General features: G+C 45.0%; 4 protein-coding genes across 4 annotated transcripts; all 4 read right to left on the minus strand.

The window, feature by feature from the left end:
* Positions 1–2,174: 2,174 nt before the first annotated feature.
* LOC106866520 lies at positions 2,175–5,876 on the minus strand. The gene is made up of 2 exons (XM_024461220.1): positions 5,396–5,876; positions 2,175–5,176 (listed from the first exon to the last, which is right to left on the minus strand). Exon 2 carries the CDS (start codon positions 2,637–2,639, stop codon positions 2,376–2,378), a length of 264 nt encoding a protein of 87 aa, XP_024316988.1. The 5' UTR covers positions 2,640–5,176; positions 5,396–5,876; the 3' UTR covers positions 2,175–2,375.
* A 210-nt stretch (positions 5,877–6,086) lies between these two features.
* On the minus strand, positions 6,087–7,657 carry LOC100831872 (tuliposide A-converting enzyme 1, chloroplastic). Its single transcript, XM_003574567.4, has one exon. The coding sequence runs from the start codon at positions 7,407–7,409 to the stop codon at positions 6,426–6,428; it is 984 nt and encodes a 327-aa protein (XP_003574615.1). The 5' UTR covers positions 7,410–7,657; the 3' UTR covers positions 6,087–6,425.
* Positions 7,658–8,321: 664 nt separating this feature from the next.
* Positions 8,322–9,599, minus strand: LOC100832167 (probable carboxylesterase 12). The gene has a single exon (XM_003574568.4). It carries the CDS (start codon positions 9,456–9,458, stop codon positions 8,469–8,471), a length of 990 nt encoding a protein of 329 aa, XP_003574616.1. The 5' UTR covers positions 9,459–9,599; the 3' UTR covers positions 8,322–8,468.
* Positions 9,600–9,714: 115 nt separating this feature from the next.
* On the minus strand, positions 9,715–11,453 carry LOC100832478 (probable carboxylesterase 2). The gene has a single exon (XM_003574569.4). It carries the CDS (start codon positions 10,911–10,913, stop codon positions 9,963–9,965), a length of 951 nt encoding a protein of 316 aa, XP_003574617.1. The 5' UTR covers positions 10,914–11,453; the 3' UTR covers positions 9,715–9,962.
* Positions 11,454–14,946: the final 3,493 nt, after the last annotated feature.

Here is a 14,946-nt window from a genome sequence, read left to right on the forward strand (position 1 = left end):
CAAACAACAAATGAAAATCCATAAGGGCAACGAAGTTATAGACCCACCCCCCTTGGCTCCTTCGGTAAGTGTGTGCCCTTCGCAACGTTCAGCACTTCAGCAGCGCATTAGTTTTTTTTTTCTTCCATGGAAATTTAATTAATTGGTCATGTCATTCAAGTCGATTAAAAAAATTAACCACCTGGCATAGTACTACCTTCGTTATCTTCTGTAAGATGTTCTAGCTTTGTTGTCAATTTGCTTCAAATTTGATCAAGTTTATAAAAATATATTAATACTATAATATCTACTGTCAAGATATATATCTCATGACAGATTTAATAGAACACTTTTAAGAATTATAAATATTTTTATATAAATTTGATTAAATTTTAAAAGTTTGACTTAGAACAAATCTAGAACATGAACATCTCATTAGAGTAGCATACAACGTTAGCATGGCTGCCGTGTTGTCCGGGACTGCCTGTTTCTGAACCATCCCAGCCGAGAGGGGTGCCTCTGAAGATTGTTAAAAGAATGTGCGTGTGAGCTAGAGGGAATCTATTTTCTTTTACTCCGTAACAAACTTTTCCTTCTTTATCCAACTTTAGAGGCCAACACGCTGGAGGGAAGTATACTTACTGTTTCCTAGACAAAAACTATTCTAACTTAAGGGCTGGTAGTAGGACCCACGGGTTCCTAAGACATGTCCAGGTGTGGGTATCACACCTGTATTTTTTTGTGGCAAATTGAAAATCCTTGAGGTATATGACAAAGAGAACATATCATATGAAAACCTTTATTCAGTTAAAGTTGAGAACTTTTAATCTTAGTCCTTATAGATCTTAAATAAACGGATCAGATGATAGTTGGAATCTCGGATAATTTAAATGCATTTTATAAATAGAAAATAAAACCAGACCTCTAAAATGCATTTAAGTGATTAGATGTTTCACATCTCATCAGATCTGTTTATTTAATATCTGATGGATATAATTGAAAGTTTCCATTGAATAGTGTTTTTCACTTGATATGTCGTTGTCTATGATAAATCATAGATATATGTGGGCGACCATCGATCCTGATTTATCGTACATTCCACTGGGACATGCAAGCGTATGTACACTGGTGTAATGGTGTGGTGTACGTCCTTATAATTAAAAAAATACAAGCAATATTTATATTGCCAAGAAACACCATTGACACACCGAGGCTAAGCATGACAGATAATAAACTTAGTATTGGCGTAGTTAGCGGCGAATCTGATACCCAACAGCCGTACATGGTCTAATAGACTAATATCTCAAGAATAACATGAAAGTTTGGGAATGACATAGCACCATTTGTCTGAGATGCATGCTCCAAAGATACCAAGCGATGCTTTTGGGTGCACTCGGGCAAAACAGTTCCTTTCATTAATCTATACAAGCAGTCAAACATGCACACAGAGAAGACAGAACAGATTTTAAGAAACGTGGCATCTTCATGAATCACCATGTAGCGGCTATGCCAACCCAGCTAGCTCGTGGTAGCGCTCGTTTCATTTCATTTCATTAGATAGAAATAAAATGAATCCAATAATAGACGTGAATTTATTTGGTTAAATTTGAGTTTTGGATTGAAAAACCATACTTGTCTGCGACATGAATTTGTAGATGATAAACAAATCGAGAGAAATGACACATTTTAGAAATGACTTAGAGTTAGGAATAGATGTGATTTCATGGAATTTCATGTTGATACTCAATTTTTGTGTCAATCAAACAACTTGGTTACTGTAATCCAAAATGAATTCCAGAATTTCGATCCCAAGTGATTGTGTCCAAACAAGCTGTAGTATTCCCTAGCTTAATTTGTATTTCAACGTCACCCTTTCTTATTTCTTGTGTGTTCCGATATCTGAACTTTCTAATATCTTACCAAGACTGAAAGCAGAGTAAACAAAATGATACTCTGTGTTGAGTAGTTTTTTTTTAAAAAAAAAGGAGGATAACCCTCGGACTCTGTATTGGGTACTCAAATTTTTATTATGAAATGGAGTAGTGTTTCAGGAATCAGGAAGCAGAAAGATCCCGGTGTCATGGCGTCATGTACACAGTGTAGTGTTCTTACGTACGTTCCAGGAGTGGAAGCATGCAAAACAAAGAGGAGCCTGGAGCCCATCACATTTTAAGCATAAATAACGTGATGATAAATTATAGGGGCTGCAATTCCTCGCAAATTTATTTCATCTTAATAAATCTACAGAAGGTAGTACATGCATGGGTAAACACTTCCCAAATGAAACTGAAAAATGTACGCGCAACAAACGAACTTAATCCAAGAGCGTCGAATGGGAAAACTAGCGATAAATTCAGAATTACCAAGTAGAGCTTTTGGACCAAAATACTGCTATACTAATTGTTGGTGGTCTTCCCTTTGTTGCCTATGCCGGGGCTGTTCCCAGGGGACGTCGACCTGGAGTCGACCGTGGTCGCCATCGGCATGGCTTTGCCGTCTTGCCCTGCCCTTGCTTTGAAGCTTTGCCCATCATCTTTCAACGCGCCTAGCTCGCTCTTGCTCGTGGCCGCCACCTTCGTTAGCCGCCTCGCCTCCGCCTGCTGGCTCGAGATGACGATGAAGATGAGAATGCAAATGCACAAAGCCTTTGAACCAGCCATCTGACAATGCTGAGTTTAGAGTGAGAGGGCTGCGTATTTTAGCTCAGTGTGGGACTAGCTGTGGCTTAGAGTCTCTGCTTATGCTTCTTGGAGTTAATGTGAGATGGGAGAGCCTGAACTACACCGGTATATATAGAGGGAGAAAGGGGTATGTCTGCACCAGAAATATGTTTATACCAGTATATAAAGAGTAAACTTGCAGATGACGTTTTATGAAGGAAAAACAGAAGGGAACTGCAAAATGAATTGGTCAGCTGGTCAGGAGTCAACTCTCATAAAACAGAACTTCTGTTTCATGATTTATTTATGCTCCAAGAACCAATAAAAAATATCTCTATGAAGATACTGCAAATGACTAGCTAGTGGCAATTTTCAGTGTCTTATCAACCGTACAAGTAATTTGACAGAACATACTCACTTAAATTTTACATCATTCAGAAAATTTCGATTCCCAGCTTTTAGAGAGAAAATGGGGAAATAATTGTACGGTTCAATCAGGGAATCTCTTGGTTGGACCAGAGGAGCAACCTTTAATTTTGTATATATATTCAAGTTTGATCCCGTTCTGCTCCATCCATCAATTCGTCTTTTGACCAGCTAAGGAAACTTAGCCCTACATGATTAAGGAGATCATCGTTTTCATCATTGCGCAAATCTGCCATTAACGGCACTTACTTCTCGTAAGCTCCGACATAGTTTTGCTACCATCCAACAAAAGTTACTAAGATTCCTTTGCCAATTGCCTTTGTCTCCTTAAATTTAAAATGCTCAGATATGTTTATGGCAAGGACACACGTACTTGTAAAATTAACAGGTACACCCTACTATCTGTGGTTCGAGAGAGCACATCATTTGCTGTAAATTTCTTTTGGTTATAGATGGAGATGTGCCATTCCTTGTCGGAAGGAGGAACCTTCTTTATGGTTGCATGGCCTGACGAAGGCCACATACTAAGCACTGGAATCAAATTTAGTTGAATCTTCCGGAGTTTGATGAAATGATGAGTGGAAGATTGAGCAAAATATGTAGTACAAATTTGTAAGATGGAGTTACACCAATTCTCCTTCAGCGAAAACAGAAGTTTTTTCTGCGACGAAATCATATTCTTACAAAATATAAAACAATGAGCAAGAAATACTGGCTGACTTTTGTTTACACGCAAAGAATAATATATACGCTGGGAACCCAGCTCAAAATACACAAGCTAACATTCAATAGCAATTGCCAGAATGACAGACTGCCCTTTGAAGTCTGAACAACAGATAATTCACATAAAATTAATTTAAAGGGGAAAGCTACAACAGTGAAACATGATTAAGCAAACTTGTGAATCAGTGTGCCAGTCTAATTCAGATACTACCCACTGAAACGACTATCGTTGAAAAACAATGACATGAATCACAGGAAATCATCAATCCTACCAAAGGAAAGTTACCCATAACCAAAATGGGGCATCACAGCGAAATATTTGAAAAGTATATTGCTCCAGAAGACATAATTGCGCATAGATGAGTTTACCAACTAATAGCTACTTGCAGGCAGGGATGTAGTAATGTTAGTTGTATCAAGAAACTGAAGCTAACAACCAACTCCAAGTTCCAAATTCATGACAATCTACTCTCTAGAAATTTGACAAAAACTCATACATGCCATATATATTTGGCGCACATAGAATGTGCAGTACCATGACATTGCAGTATTGCACATTAGCAACTCAGTAGCTACTAGTCATACGAGCAGGCAAAAAAATGCTTTTGTGGCAAACAGAGACGAATGGATAAAATCTCATGGCTGTATCATACGGGCAAGATGCACATAGACAAGATACTGCACCTAATTGAACAGGGTACAACTGCAGCACCTCATGACTCATGTATTCCGCTATGGCTCAGCACGCATGCTTATCTTCCAATGCCCTGGCACAATTCACAATTTCTGTCAGTAGAGTGTGTCAGAAGTCAATGCGAATTAGCAAATCTAGCAGTGCAGGGCATGACTGAAAACTTCATCTCACTGAAAAATGATGCTTTCAGCTTCAAGTGGTAATTCCTGTCTACAGCTCCCTTATAAATGGTGGTCTGTTTTCTTAGGCTGTGAATTGAGTATTCAACGGAGGTGTAAGAAAATGTTCAAGAAGAGAGCATCGTGCAAATAACATGAATTCTGATCACCTTTCCTTCACGAGGACTGGTGATAATACCAACTCAAGACGCTCCATTTTCTTCAATTAAGATACCATTCACCTTTTTACCAGCATTGGAAACAGTAGGTTCCCTTTAATAAGTGACGAATTGTTTCAGCTGAGGGCTAAGAACTGCTTACACAAATTTTGCATGACAAGCAGCAGCAACTTTCTGAATTGCTTCTGTAACATTTTTATTCAGCCAAAAAATAGAAGGATTGGATAACTAATAAAATCAGTGCATCACATTAGTAATTCCATGTCTAACAAGTATTTTGGGAAGAATCCTTACATGCCCAGTGGCAAGATTCTTAATTTTTTTCTTGTTCTTTTTTGGAGACGGCTCTGCTCATTCCTGTAAACCAAGATGATAAAGCTATCAATTTATAGTGTAGTGTGAATACTACCAGATCTCATGATGACTAGTTGCGAAGAATATAACAATATAGTACATGAATAATAGCTAAATGTCCTATACAAAACAAATTTCAAGAACTCACATCAAGACTTCTTAATTAGGCAATGAGATGCAGCTTTCACGTCATATCATACAATTAGCTAATTAGGAACGCACCTTTGGGTTCCTGCTCTGTATTTCACGATCGAATCTCACTCTTCCTATCCAAGCCATCCACGGCCTGCAACACCGACAACGCTCCACAAGTTTATACTTGCTGTCGTCATAACCATCTAGTAACCCAGGATGATGAGCCAACCATCTTTGGTTACAGTTTCCAAATAAAAATGGAAATAGTTTCAGCCATTGTATTCATGGAGGGAAACAGTAACCAAGTAGTAGGGAGAGGTTACCATGAAGACATTAATGAAGCCAAGTCAAAACATTAGTAGCAAGATAATATGGTAATAATATAAGAGATTCTAAACATCATTGCCTCGTGGTCCTAGTTCCTGGAAATGAGAATAACTTGAGTTCAAGTCATAGTAGACCACTGTAAGAGAATATTTAAGCAGATATTTCCAATAAGAAAACAAGGTAAGCCAGATCACCACCCATTTCAGGAGTGCAGCAGAGAATTAATTTAATCATCAGCAAGAAATTAATTTAGATATGCTATGAGAAAATCCACAATGGCTGCGATCTGCCACAGTGTACGAACAGGATGGCAACAGAAGAGCAAATGAATAAGTAGTTGAGCTTAAGACAATTCCCTTTCTAAGAGCAACTTCACAAGCACAAAGGTAGTATTTGCTGATCAATCTCAAGCTAACATCCAATCTACCAAGTAATTCCAGAGACGTGTACAATCTATAAGAACCATCAAATGAGCAACTGAACTTTGAACTGATGTTACACAGAAAGAAAAAATTATTGTGTCCAACAAGTATAATATCATCTGTATGACACTATGACTGTACTATCCTCCCAAATTTGTGATACAACACCCACGTCTCACCTAAAACAATGGCAGTTCCCTTCCATCCACACCCAAAGGTAAACAACACAGACACGGTTTTGATTTCTGAATCCAAAATGTAGTGTAAAGAAGCAGCATTCATCAGTGACGAAGCTGCAGTTATTTCCGGTATATGGATAAGTTACACTTTGCATGCTCTTCGGACAATGGCACCCCCATGCCGGCGAGTCAACGGTTGAGGAAATCACTGATGACCTTGTCCTGAGCGACGGCCTCGTCACAGCACGGCTCGAGGAGGTGGAATGTGTGTCCTTTGCCCGGCACCTGCCATATCTCCGCCTCCCCGCGCCACCCGCTCGCCCTCAGCCGGTCGTAGTAGTTGCGGCCGCGGTCGCGGAGCACGTCGCCGAGGGCGACGCACACGAGCACGCGCCCGCAAGCCAGGGCCTCGAGGTCCGGCGCGCCCTCCACGAACGGGTTGATGAGCGGGTCATCCTCCCCCGTGGTAGTCGGGCACATGACGCTCCACAGGCTCCCGAGGCTCTCCCGCGTCGCCGGGTCCAGGTCGTCGGAGTCGACCTTGTTGCTCCCCAGAAAGTAAGGGTGGATCATGACGAGGCCGCGGATCTTGGTGTCGTGGGCCAGCCCCTCCGCGCCCACCCGCATCGCCATGTGGTGAGCGAGATTGGCGCCGGCGCTCTCGCCGCCGAGGTAGAGGCGGGAGAAGTCGGCGTGGTCGCTGAGCCACGGCTCGTCGCCGGCGCTGCCGGCAGCGTGGGACACGACCCAGGCGAGCGCCTCCCACGAGTCGGCATATGCGGCGGGGACGGGGTGCTCGGGCGCGAGGCGGTACTCGACGGAGACGACAACGACATTGGCGAGCGCGGCGAAGCTGTTGAAGTAGGCGTGGAAGGTGGGGTTGAAGGCGGAGCCGAGGCAGAAACCCCCACCGTGGTAGTATACCAGAACGGGTAGCTTGGCCGCCGGGGCGTCGGCATCGAGGCGGGGCAGGTAGAGGCGCGCGGAGACTTCGGGGGAGATGGTGCGGTCGCGGGAGACGACCCCGGTGGCGGCGTCGGTGGAGGCGGCGATGAACTCGGAGCCGAAGTAGCGCTCCACGCGGTTCTTGTAGATGCGGATGCAGGGCATCGACTCGTAGACGATCTCGTCGTCGGCCGCGGGGGGCGGGGGCGCCATGGGTGCGGCGGCCATCAGCGCGGTGGAGATCTGGGCCTGGGCGGCTAGGCGGGCGACGGTGGTTGGGGGTTGGAAGATCGGGAGACGAGAGGGAGAGGGATCGATGTGTTGAGACTTCAGAGTATTTGATTGGTCAACTAATGGCTTTGCTGCTGATGGCTGCTGCAAACCTGCAACTTAACTTGTGGCAGAAAGATGAGAACATGGTAGAGTTGTTCTGAATTCTGAATTTCTGATCAGCTTGCACAAAAATTATTAGCCGTATAGTCGTATTGTTGGTCAGAAGATGGAACTGTCAGGTTTCTTTGAAAACTGATTGAAATTTGGAGGTATTACAAAAAGAAAAAGATCTCGAAAGGATGAGCTCTTCACCAATTTCTTCTGTTAAACTTTTTTTTTAGGGAAAACCATCATGGCGAGTTTTATTAAACTTCGCTTGAACCCGAAGCATGATCCAGGTAACAGCATTGTTTATCTGTTTCGTCGTGTGGATGCAGGCAGCAAATAGGGTATCTGGGGCTCATGTGCAAGATTCCCTTGCATATGCTCCTAACTACTACCAAAAAAATACAGGTCAAACAAGAACACCTCGTCTGAATGAAGCAAACACTGAAACGTGCACACAGCACCCCAAATGACCCAGCTGATCGACTTCAGAAGAAACAAAACAGCAAAGTACTGACCTTTTCTCATTCCCTCTTCCCAGAATTATGTTCACCAGTTCAAGATGTATCATCGTTTATTCAACACATGCATCAGCAATGATCGTAGCGAAGGCCGCCCAAGAGAATTAAGTACTTGATCCTTTCCTAGGATTTTAAACTTTTTCTAAGAAAACGATTTCGCCTTCTCTCCTCTACATCTTAGTTGGTCAGTAACGAGCAAACAAACTCCCTATAGTCATGCACATGAATGGCAAACAACACATTGAAATGAACATCATTATTGTTTTCTTCGAGCTGCACTTATTTCCCAAATATATTACGTACAATTCATACTTTATTAATCAAGTATATTGTTATTTGTGAAGTTACAGTTTGACTCTTCCGATAATGTCAAGCTCCTCACGGCTAGTCAATGATTGATGAAATCGCTAATGACCTTGTCCTGCACGACAGCCTCATCGCAACCCGGTTCGAGGAGGTGGAAGTGGAACCTATGCCCCTTGCCAGGGGCTTGCCATATCTTCACCTCACCGTGCCACCCGCTCCCTTTGAGCAAGTCGTAGTAGGTGTTGCCGCGATCACGGAGCACGTCGGCTTCAGCGACACACACGAGCACGTGGATACAAGCCAAGGCCTCGAGGCTCGGAGCACTGTCCACAAATGGGTTGATGAGTGGGTCATCCTCCCCTATGGTCATTGGGCACACTGCGTGCCACAGCTTCCCAAGCCTATCTCGTGCCGCTAGGTCAAGGTCATCGGAGTTCACCTTGTTGCTCCCAAGGAAATAGGGATGGATCAGAACGAGGCCACAAATATTAGCGTTGTGGGCCAACCCCTCCGCGCCCACCCGCATCATCATGTGGTGCGCGATGTTGGCCCCCGCGCTTTCTCCACCGAGGTAAAGGCGGGAGAAGTCAGCATGGCCAGTGAGCCATGATTCATTGCCAGTACTGCCGGCGATGTGGGAGACGACCCATGCGAGAGCCTCCCACGAGTCGGCATAGGCAGCAGGGATAGGGTGCTCGGGCGCGAGGCGGTACTCGACGGAGATGACTACGGTCTTGGCGAGTGCCACGAAGTTGTTGAAGTAGTCATGGTAGGTGCGATCAAAGGCTGAACCGAGGCAGAACCCCCCGCCGTGGTAGTAGACAAGGACCGGGAGCTTTCCCGCAGGCGTGTCGCCATCGCTGCGGGGGAGGTAGAGACGTGCAGAAACGTTGGTGGAGATGGCGTGGTCTCGGGAGGCGACCCCGGTGCCAGCGTCAGTGGAGGCAGGGACATACTTGTCGCTCGCGCGTCGTTCCACGCGGTTCTTGTAGATGCGGATGGACATGGACTCATAGACGATCTCCTCGTCGGCGGCGGCAGTGGCAGTGCCCGAGGTGGCTGTGGTGGCCATGACGCAGTAGAGATCTTGTCTACTAGCTAAGCTACAAGTACAAACTTGAGGCTCAAAGATAAGAGCTCTGAGTTCGTTCTTGATTGCGATCAGCTTGCTCAAAATTTATAGCTTCGTACGTTAAGTCAGCGAGGTGATGGAAATGTGATGATACTCTAGTAGGTAGATGAAATTTTTGGGTAATATATGCAAACAGTCTCTGTCAAACTTTTCTTGAAGCCAAAGCATGATGCCGATCTCCGAAGAAATACAGGACTACAAGTCAAACAAGAATACCTCATCTGATTGAAATACGCGCATCAGTACAAATGAACCAGCCGATCGACTTCAGACGAAATAAACAGCAACATGGACTAATCGCCGGTATAATTTTGCTCACGAGCCCCATCCTTTGATTTAAGGAGCGATTTAATTAACGGATGCATCTGCAACGTGGCAAGGTCACGCCAGACAACAGTACACAACAATTCAGAGCAACAGCGGTCGCAGTGCGCGTCCGCCGTTCTATTGGTTCCGGCTGAAGAGCGCGACCAACCGGTCCATGAGAGCAAGCGCCATGGCACTCTCAGGCTCCTGGAGGAAGAACTGGTGATCCTCCCCGACGGAGTCCAGCAGCTCGGCGTCCTCCTCCGCCCATCCGCTCCCCAGCAACCCGTCGTAGTACGCCTTGCCTCTGAACCACAGCTCGTCCTCCGCGAGGCAGACCAGGACGCGGCCGCAGGCGAGCCGGAGCCGCGTCAAGCTCTCCGCGCCGTCGGCCACCGGGTTGACCCGCGGGTCATCCAGCCCGGTGGTGCGGCCCGCGCACGCGAAGGCCCACATCTCCTCCAGCTTGGCCCTCAGCCACGCGTGCTTCATCTCGCCCTCGGCCAGGCCCTTCTCGCCCGAGAGGAAGTATGGGTGGACGAGCCCAAGCCCACCGATGCGGACCGGCCGGTCGGAGCCTGCGGCGCGGAGCGCGACGTTGTGGGCGATGTTGCCGCCGGCGCTGTACCCGACGACGAAGACCCGGTCCCGGTCGCCGTGGTCCCGGATCCATGGGTCCGCGGCGGAGGCGGCCCACCGGAGCGCGGCCCACGCGTCGTCGTAGCACGCGGGGACGGGGTGCTCGGGCGCGAGGCGGTACTCGACGGACACGGCGAGGACGCGCGCGCGGGCGCACAGGCGGTTGAGGAACGCGTGCTCCGGCGCGTCCGCGGCGGACCCGGCCACCAGGCCGCCGCCGTGGAGGTAGACCACGATGGCGAGCTTGTCGTCTGCGCCTGCGGCGGGGAGGTAGAGGCGCGCCCAGAGGCCGGTGGCCGGGTCGACGGTGGCGTCCTTGGAGGTGACGCCGGTGGCGGCGTCGACGGAGGGCGGGACGGGGTTGGTTGGGAGGAGGCGCTCGACGCGGCCGCTCTTGTACTGCCGGATCACCGGCACGAACTCGAACGTGACCTCGGAGTCTGGGTCCATTCGCACGATGCGGCGCGGTGGCGCTGGCACGGCCGGCGGTTATCACTTTACTCAGGCTGTGACAGCGAGTCTGCGAGTGAGCAACCCAGCGTCAGCGTGGCTGGCACATTTGAGGATGAGGACTGAGGACGAGAGAATCGTGTCTCGTAAGATTGAGGTTGACGAAGAGTTTGACGGCACGGGACATGGCGGGTGTGCGTGCGTGGATGACCTTGTGCTCCCCGCCGCTGCACATTTCCAGGAGTTAACTAAGTGCTGTAACAAAAAAGTCGAACTTGTACCGTGGATTGTCATAGAGGAATTTGTACCGTCGTCGGAAGATATCGATATGGCTGGGCCGAATTGTTGTTTGCGAACGATTATACATGGAACAAATTGTACCATCACATATGGGCCTGTTTTTACTTGGATCCTTGGATTATAGCATGGGCCTGAGAAATAAATACAAGAGAGTACGAGCCGGATACTCACTCTTTGGGCAGCTTCTTGGGTCGGTCCAACACTCCAACATAGCTCCTATTTTCTTCTTTCAGTTTAACTAGCAGGGTGACCCGCGCAATCTCCATATTAGATTTATTTATACTTTTATTTTATTTTTATAGTGAAACAATATGTTTTTATTTATATTTTTATTTTACTAATAGATTTATTTTGTATTTATATTTAGTAAGCATTGATTTTTATTCATCTCAATTTGTATCTATTAGGCCAATTTATTCATCGGGCTGTATGACTTTTTTGTTTTTTTAGTCGACAATCGACACGAAATATCTCTTGTTTCGTCATGTTATTTTTTAGGTCGTGGTCATGCGTTTGGGTGTGCATTTGGTAGATTGGCTTTCGCCTGGCATTTTCGTTGCAAGCATGTTGCTACTGGGCGACAACTGTTGGTGCAGGCAGGCATAGATTCAGCGCCGGTATATCTGCATATGTATGGAAGCCGAATGTGCTTGCTAGACATGCCTTTTCATCTCATACACTCATACACATGTCATCTATCACGTAAGCCACGCTATTTCCTTTTCTAGCCGAAGGTGCTTGGTAGCTGGATAACCCACAAATTTGCGCAGCTATACTCGCTATACAATTTTGTGGTGTATTTTCTCTGGCTATTTCGGTATGGAGAATGTCGTAAGCATTGATTTTTATCAAGACAAATTTGTATACTTTTAGGCCCATCATCCATTGACGTGGATGACTTTTCTGAATTTTTTTTCAAGCCAATGTTCCACACGAAATTTCTTTTATTTTGTCATTTATCTTAATTGGTTCATAAATTTAAATTATGTCAATTATTAATATGAATGTCTGTTTACTTCGATTGATATAAGATTGCACGAATACATTGCAAAAGCCGTCTATCGTTGTCCGATACAGCAGTAAGTCTGCCTACCAATAGATATTTGTATATATGCAGCGAGTTTTCCATTTTAAGAAAATAATTCGCCTACATGATTTGATCGATTCTCCTCCTCATCACTCAGCTAGCATTGCACATGCTCTCATCGATGGATTCTTCTTCTGATCACTCACCTATAATGCCGGCCCAACGTCCCATCGAGCGGCTAGGGAAGACTCAAAGACCGCTCGGGTTCCGTTCCGTGCATGTTCGTTGATCAGGAGAATGGCAAGCTCAGGATTGCTAGATCGATTCAGTTGTCTTGTTCGTTCCTTATCCGGCATTGCAGCACCAATCGCCGGCCTATGTGATTCGGGCGTCACGCACGTGCCCGAATCCTATGCGTATTTGCCCTTTTATTTGATTGGCTTTAAACCAATACCAAATCAATTTCGGGTCTTCACTGATTTGTTACTATCTCTTGTTTTAATAATTGGGACTTTTTTTGTGTGTATCCTTAATTCGTCACTGGCCGAACAACCATTTTGTCGTTGGATCAACCCTGTCACCCTGTGCTCACATCATGGTGGCCCTATGCGAATGGTCGATTGTTGAAACGTGCCGTATGCAAAATAAAACACAAACATGTTTTAGCATTGATTAATATTTTTTTCCAAATTTTCATTGTTTCGTCGAAGTAGTATTTGATTATACTCCCTTAAACTTCCTTTTGATTCCTCTTACTAAGGTGGCAACCAGACTCATGGTTGATGGTGGAGATTATTTAGCCAGTACGGACAAACATGATGGTTTCATGTCCTTTTGTTTTAATTCATGGATATCTTGTTTATTACCTTTATTTCTTTTTAGGGAAAATTGGCTGGGGAACACCGTTATTTTGTGGCCTTTGCCGAAACAAACCGCCGGAATGTGTCTTTGCCCAGTATCATTACAAATTCGTAGACATTTGCCAGAACACATTGTATGGTCCAAAACAGAAAGTTTGATTTTTTTTTCACATTGAATTATCATTCTACCCTTCAGTAAATGTGTCTAGAATTTTTCAAAGTCTTTGTACGAAACATGTTCCTCTCATGCAGAGTGCAGCAACAAAGGGGATGAATGCCCACATCGGCCAACGGCAGAATCTAGTAGATGTCAAAAATCGATCCGTACAAAAGAAAAAAAAAATTCAAAATCGGATTTACGATGGTAGTCCCAAGTAAAAATGTCAAATTCTCAATTTAGGCCCGGCAAAGGATTTGATGGATGCAGTGTGTTCTAGCAAATATCTACGAAATTGTAATGGTACTGGGTAAAGACAGATTCCGGTGATGTGTTTCCGCAAAGGCCACAAAATAACGGTGCCCTCCAGCAAGTTTTCTCTTGTTTTTATCATTAGATTTGAGCTGTTATAATCGAAACCCATAATGATTAATTATGGAGATTATTTAGCCTATGTGGACGAACATGTCATTTATTTTTATCCTGCCCAATAAGATTCAGTAACTCTTTTTTGCAGGTAAGATTCCATAACTTTTATACTCTTTTGTGTATCCCGTGGCATGTTTATAAGTATGAAAGATTCGCTAGTTTTATTTTTCTCCTCCTACGTATTGTCTTGTTAAGAATTGTCTTCGGTCGTTTGTTTTGAAAGGGTCGTTTTTTCTATTTTTAACCAAAGTTGATACGATCTTGTTAAGAATTTCCCAGTAGCATGCACCAAGGTGCACCGGTACCAGTCCGGCTAGAAAGATAGGAAAATTGAAAATATATGTAGATTAAGGATTAGTATCGTAATCGGCATGTAGCAGGCTAGAGGCCCTGTAGGACTCCTTCTGAGTCCAATGCACTCACGGCCGGCTGTGCACGCGTGTTGGAGTCATAATTTTTTGTGTGATTTATTTTCAGCGGTACGATAACTTTGAAACAATCTACATCGTAAAATTTCTGCTATTTTAATTAGATATTAAATTTTTCTATTTTTCTGTTTTAATATTTTAACCGTTTTGTATAATGGGAGTACTCCCTCCATTCCTTAAAGATTGGCATATTAGCTTTCATTAAAACAAGATTTTAATCACAAATTACATAAGTGTGGTTTATATGCCATGAAACCACAAGTATTACTTTTGATAACGACTAGCGATACTAATTTCATGTCATATAAATCACACCTTGACATAGTAATTTGTGTTCAAATGATTGTCTTGATGAAAACTAATATGTCAACTTTTAAGTAACGGAGAAAGTATTAGTTCGAAATTTGTTTCATCATAAAAAGGTACGCAACCAGCCCAAGCCTTCGGCAGTTCGGCGCCGGCCAGAGGCCGACCCACGCCGGCACAACTTCCGGCCTCCACGGCTCCACCACAGGCCGTCAGGTCTACAACCTGCTGCTCTAACTAGCCGCATCACCGCCGTGCCCATCATCGACAGAAATTAGAAAATCGTAGTAACGTCGCATATCGCAAGCCATATCGCGATGAGATTCAGGTTCCTGATGACGAAAGCCATATCGCAAATACGTTGCAGATATTCACAAGCAATATCCCCATCCCCCATACCTTCACCACGATCGAGAATAGAAAGTTCGTTTCATCACCCTCCACCGATCCGCGAATCATACACACGGCCACACGGGCCATGGGCTCGCTAGCCGTTAAGCTCGTCGCCACGCTGCGCGAGCCATCT

Source organism: Brachypodium distachyon, chromosome 3 (assembly GCF_000005505.3).
Source record: "Brachypodium distachyon strain Bd21 chromosome 3, Brachypodium_distachyon_v3.0, whole genome shotgun sequence".
Taxonomy (NCBI): domain Eukaryota; kingdom Viridiplantae; phylum Streptophyta; class Magnoliopsida; order Poales; family Poaceae; genus Brachypodium; species Brachypodium distachyon.

What these genes read in the sequence shown, in the direction of transcription:
- LOC100832167 (XM_003574568.4), bottom strand. Translation starts at nt 9,458, where the DNA reads ATGGCCACCACAGCCACCTCGGGCACTGCCACTGCCGCCGCCGACGAG.
- LOC106866520 (XM_024461220.1), bottom strand. Translation starts at nt 2,639, where the DNA reads ATGGCTGGTTCAAAGGCTTTGTGCATTTGCATTCTCATCTTCATCGTC.
- LOC100832478 (XM_003574569.4), bottom strand. Translation starts at nt 10,913, where the DNA reads ATGGACCCAGACTCCGAGGTCACGTTCGAGTTCGTGCCGGTGATCCGG.
- LOC100831872 (XM_003574567.4), bottom strand. Translation starts at nt 7,409, where the DNA reads ATGGCCGCCGCACCCATGGCGCCCCCGCCCCCCGCGGCCGACGACGAG.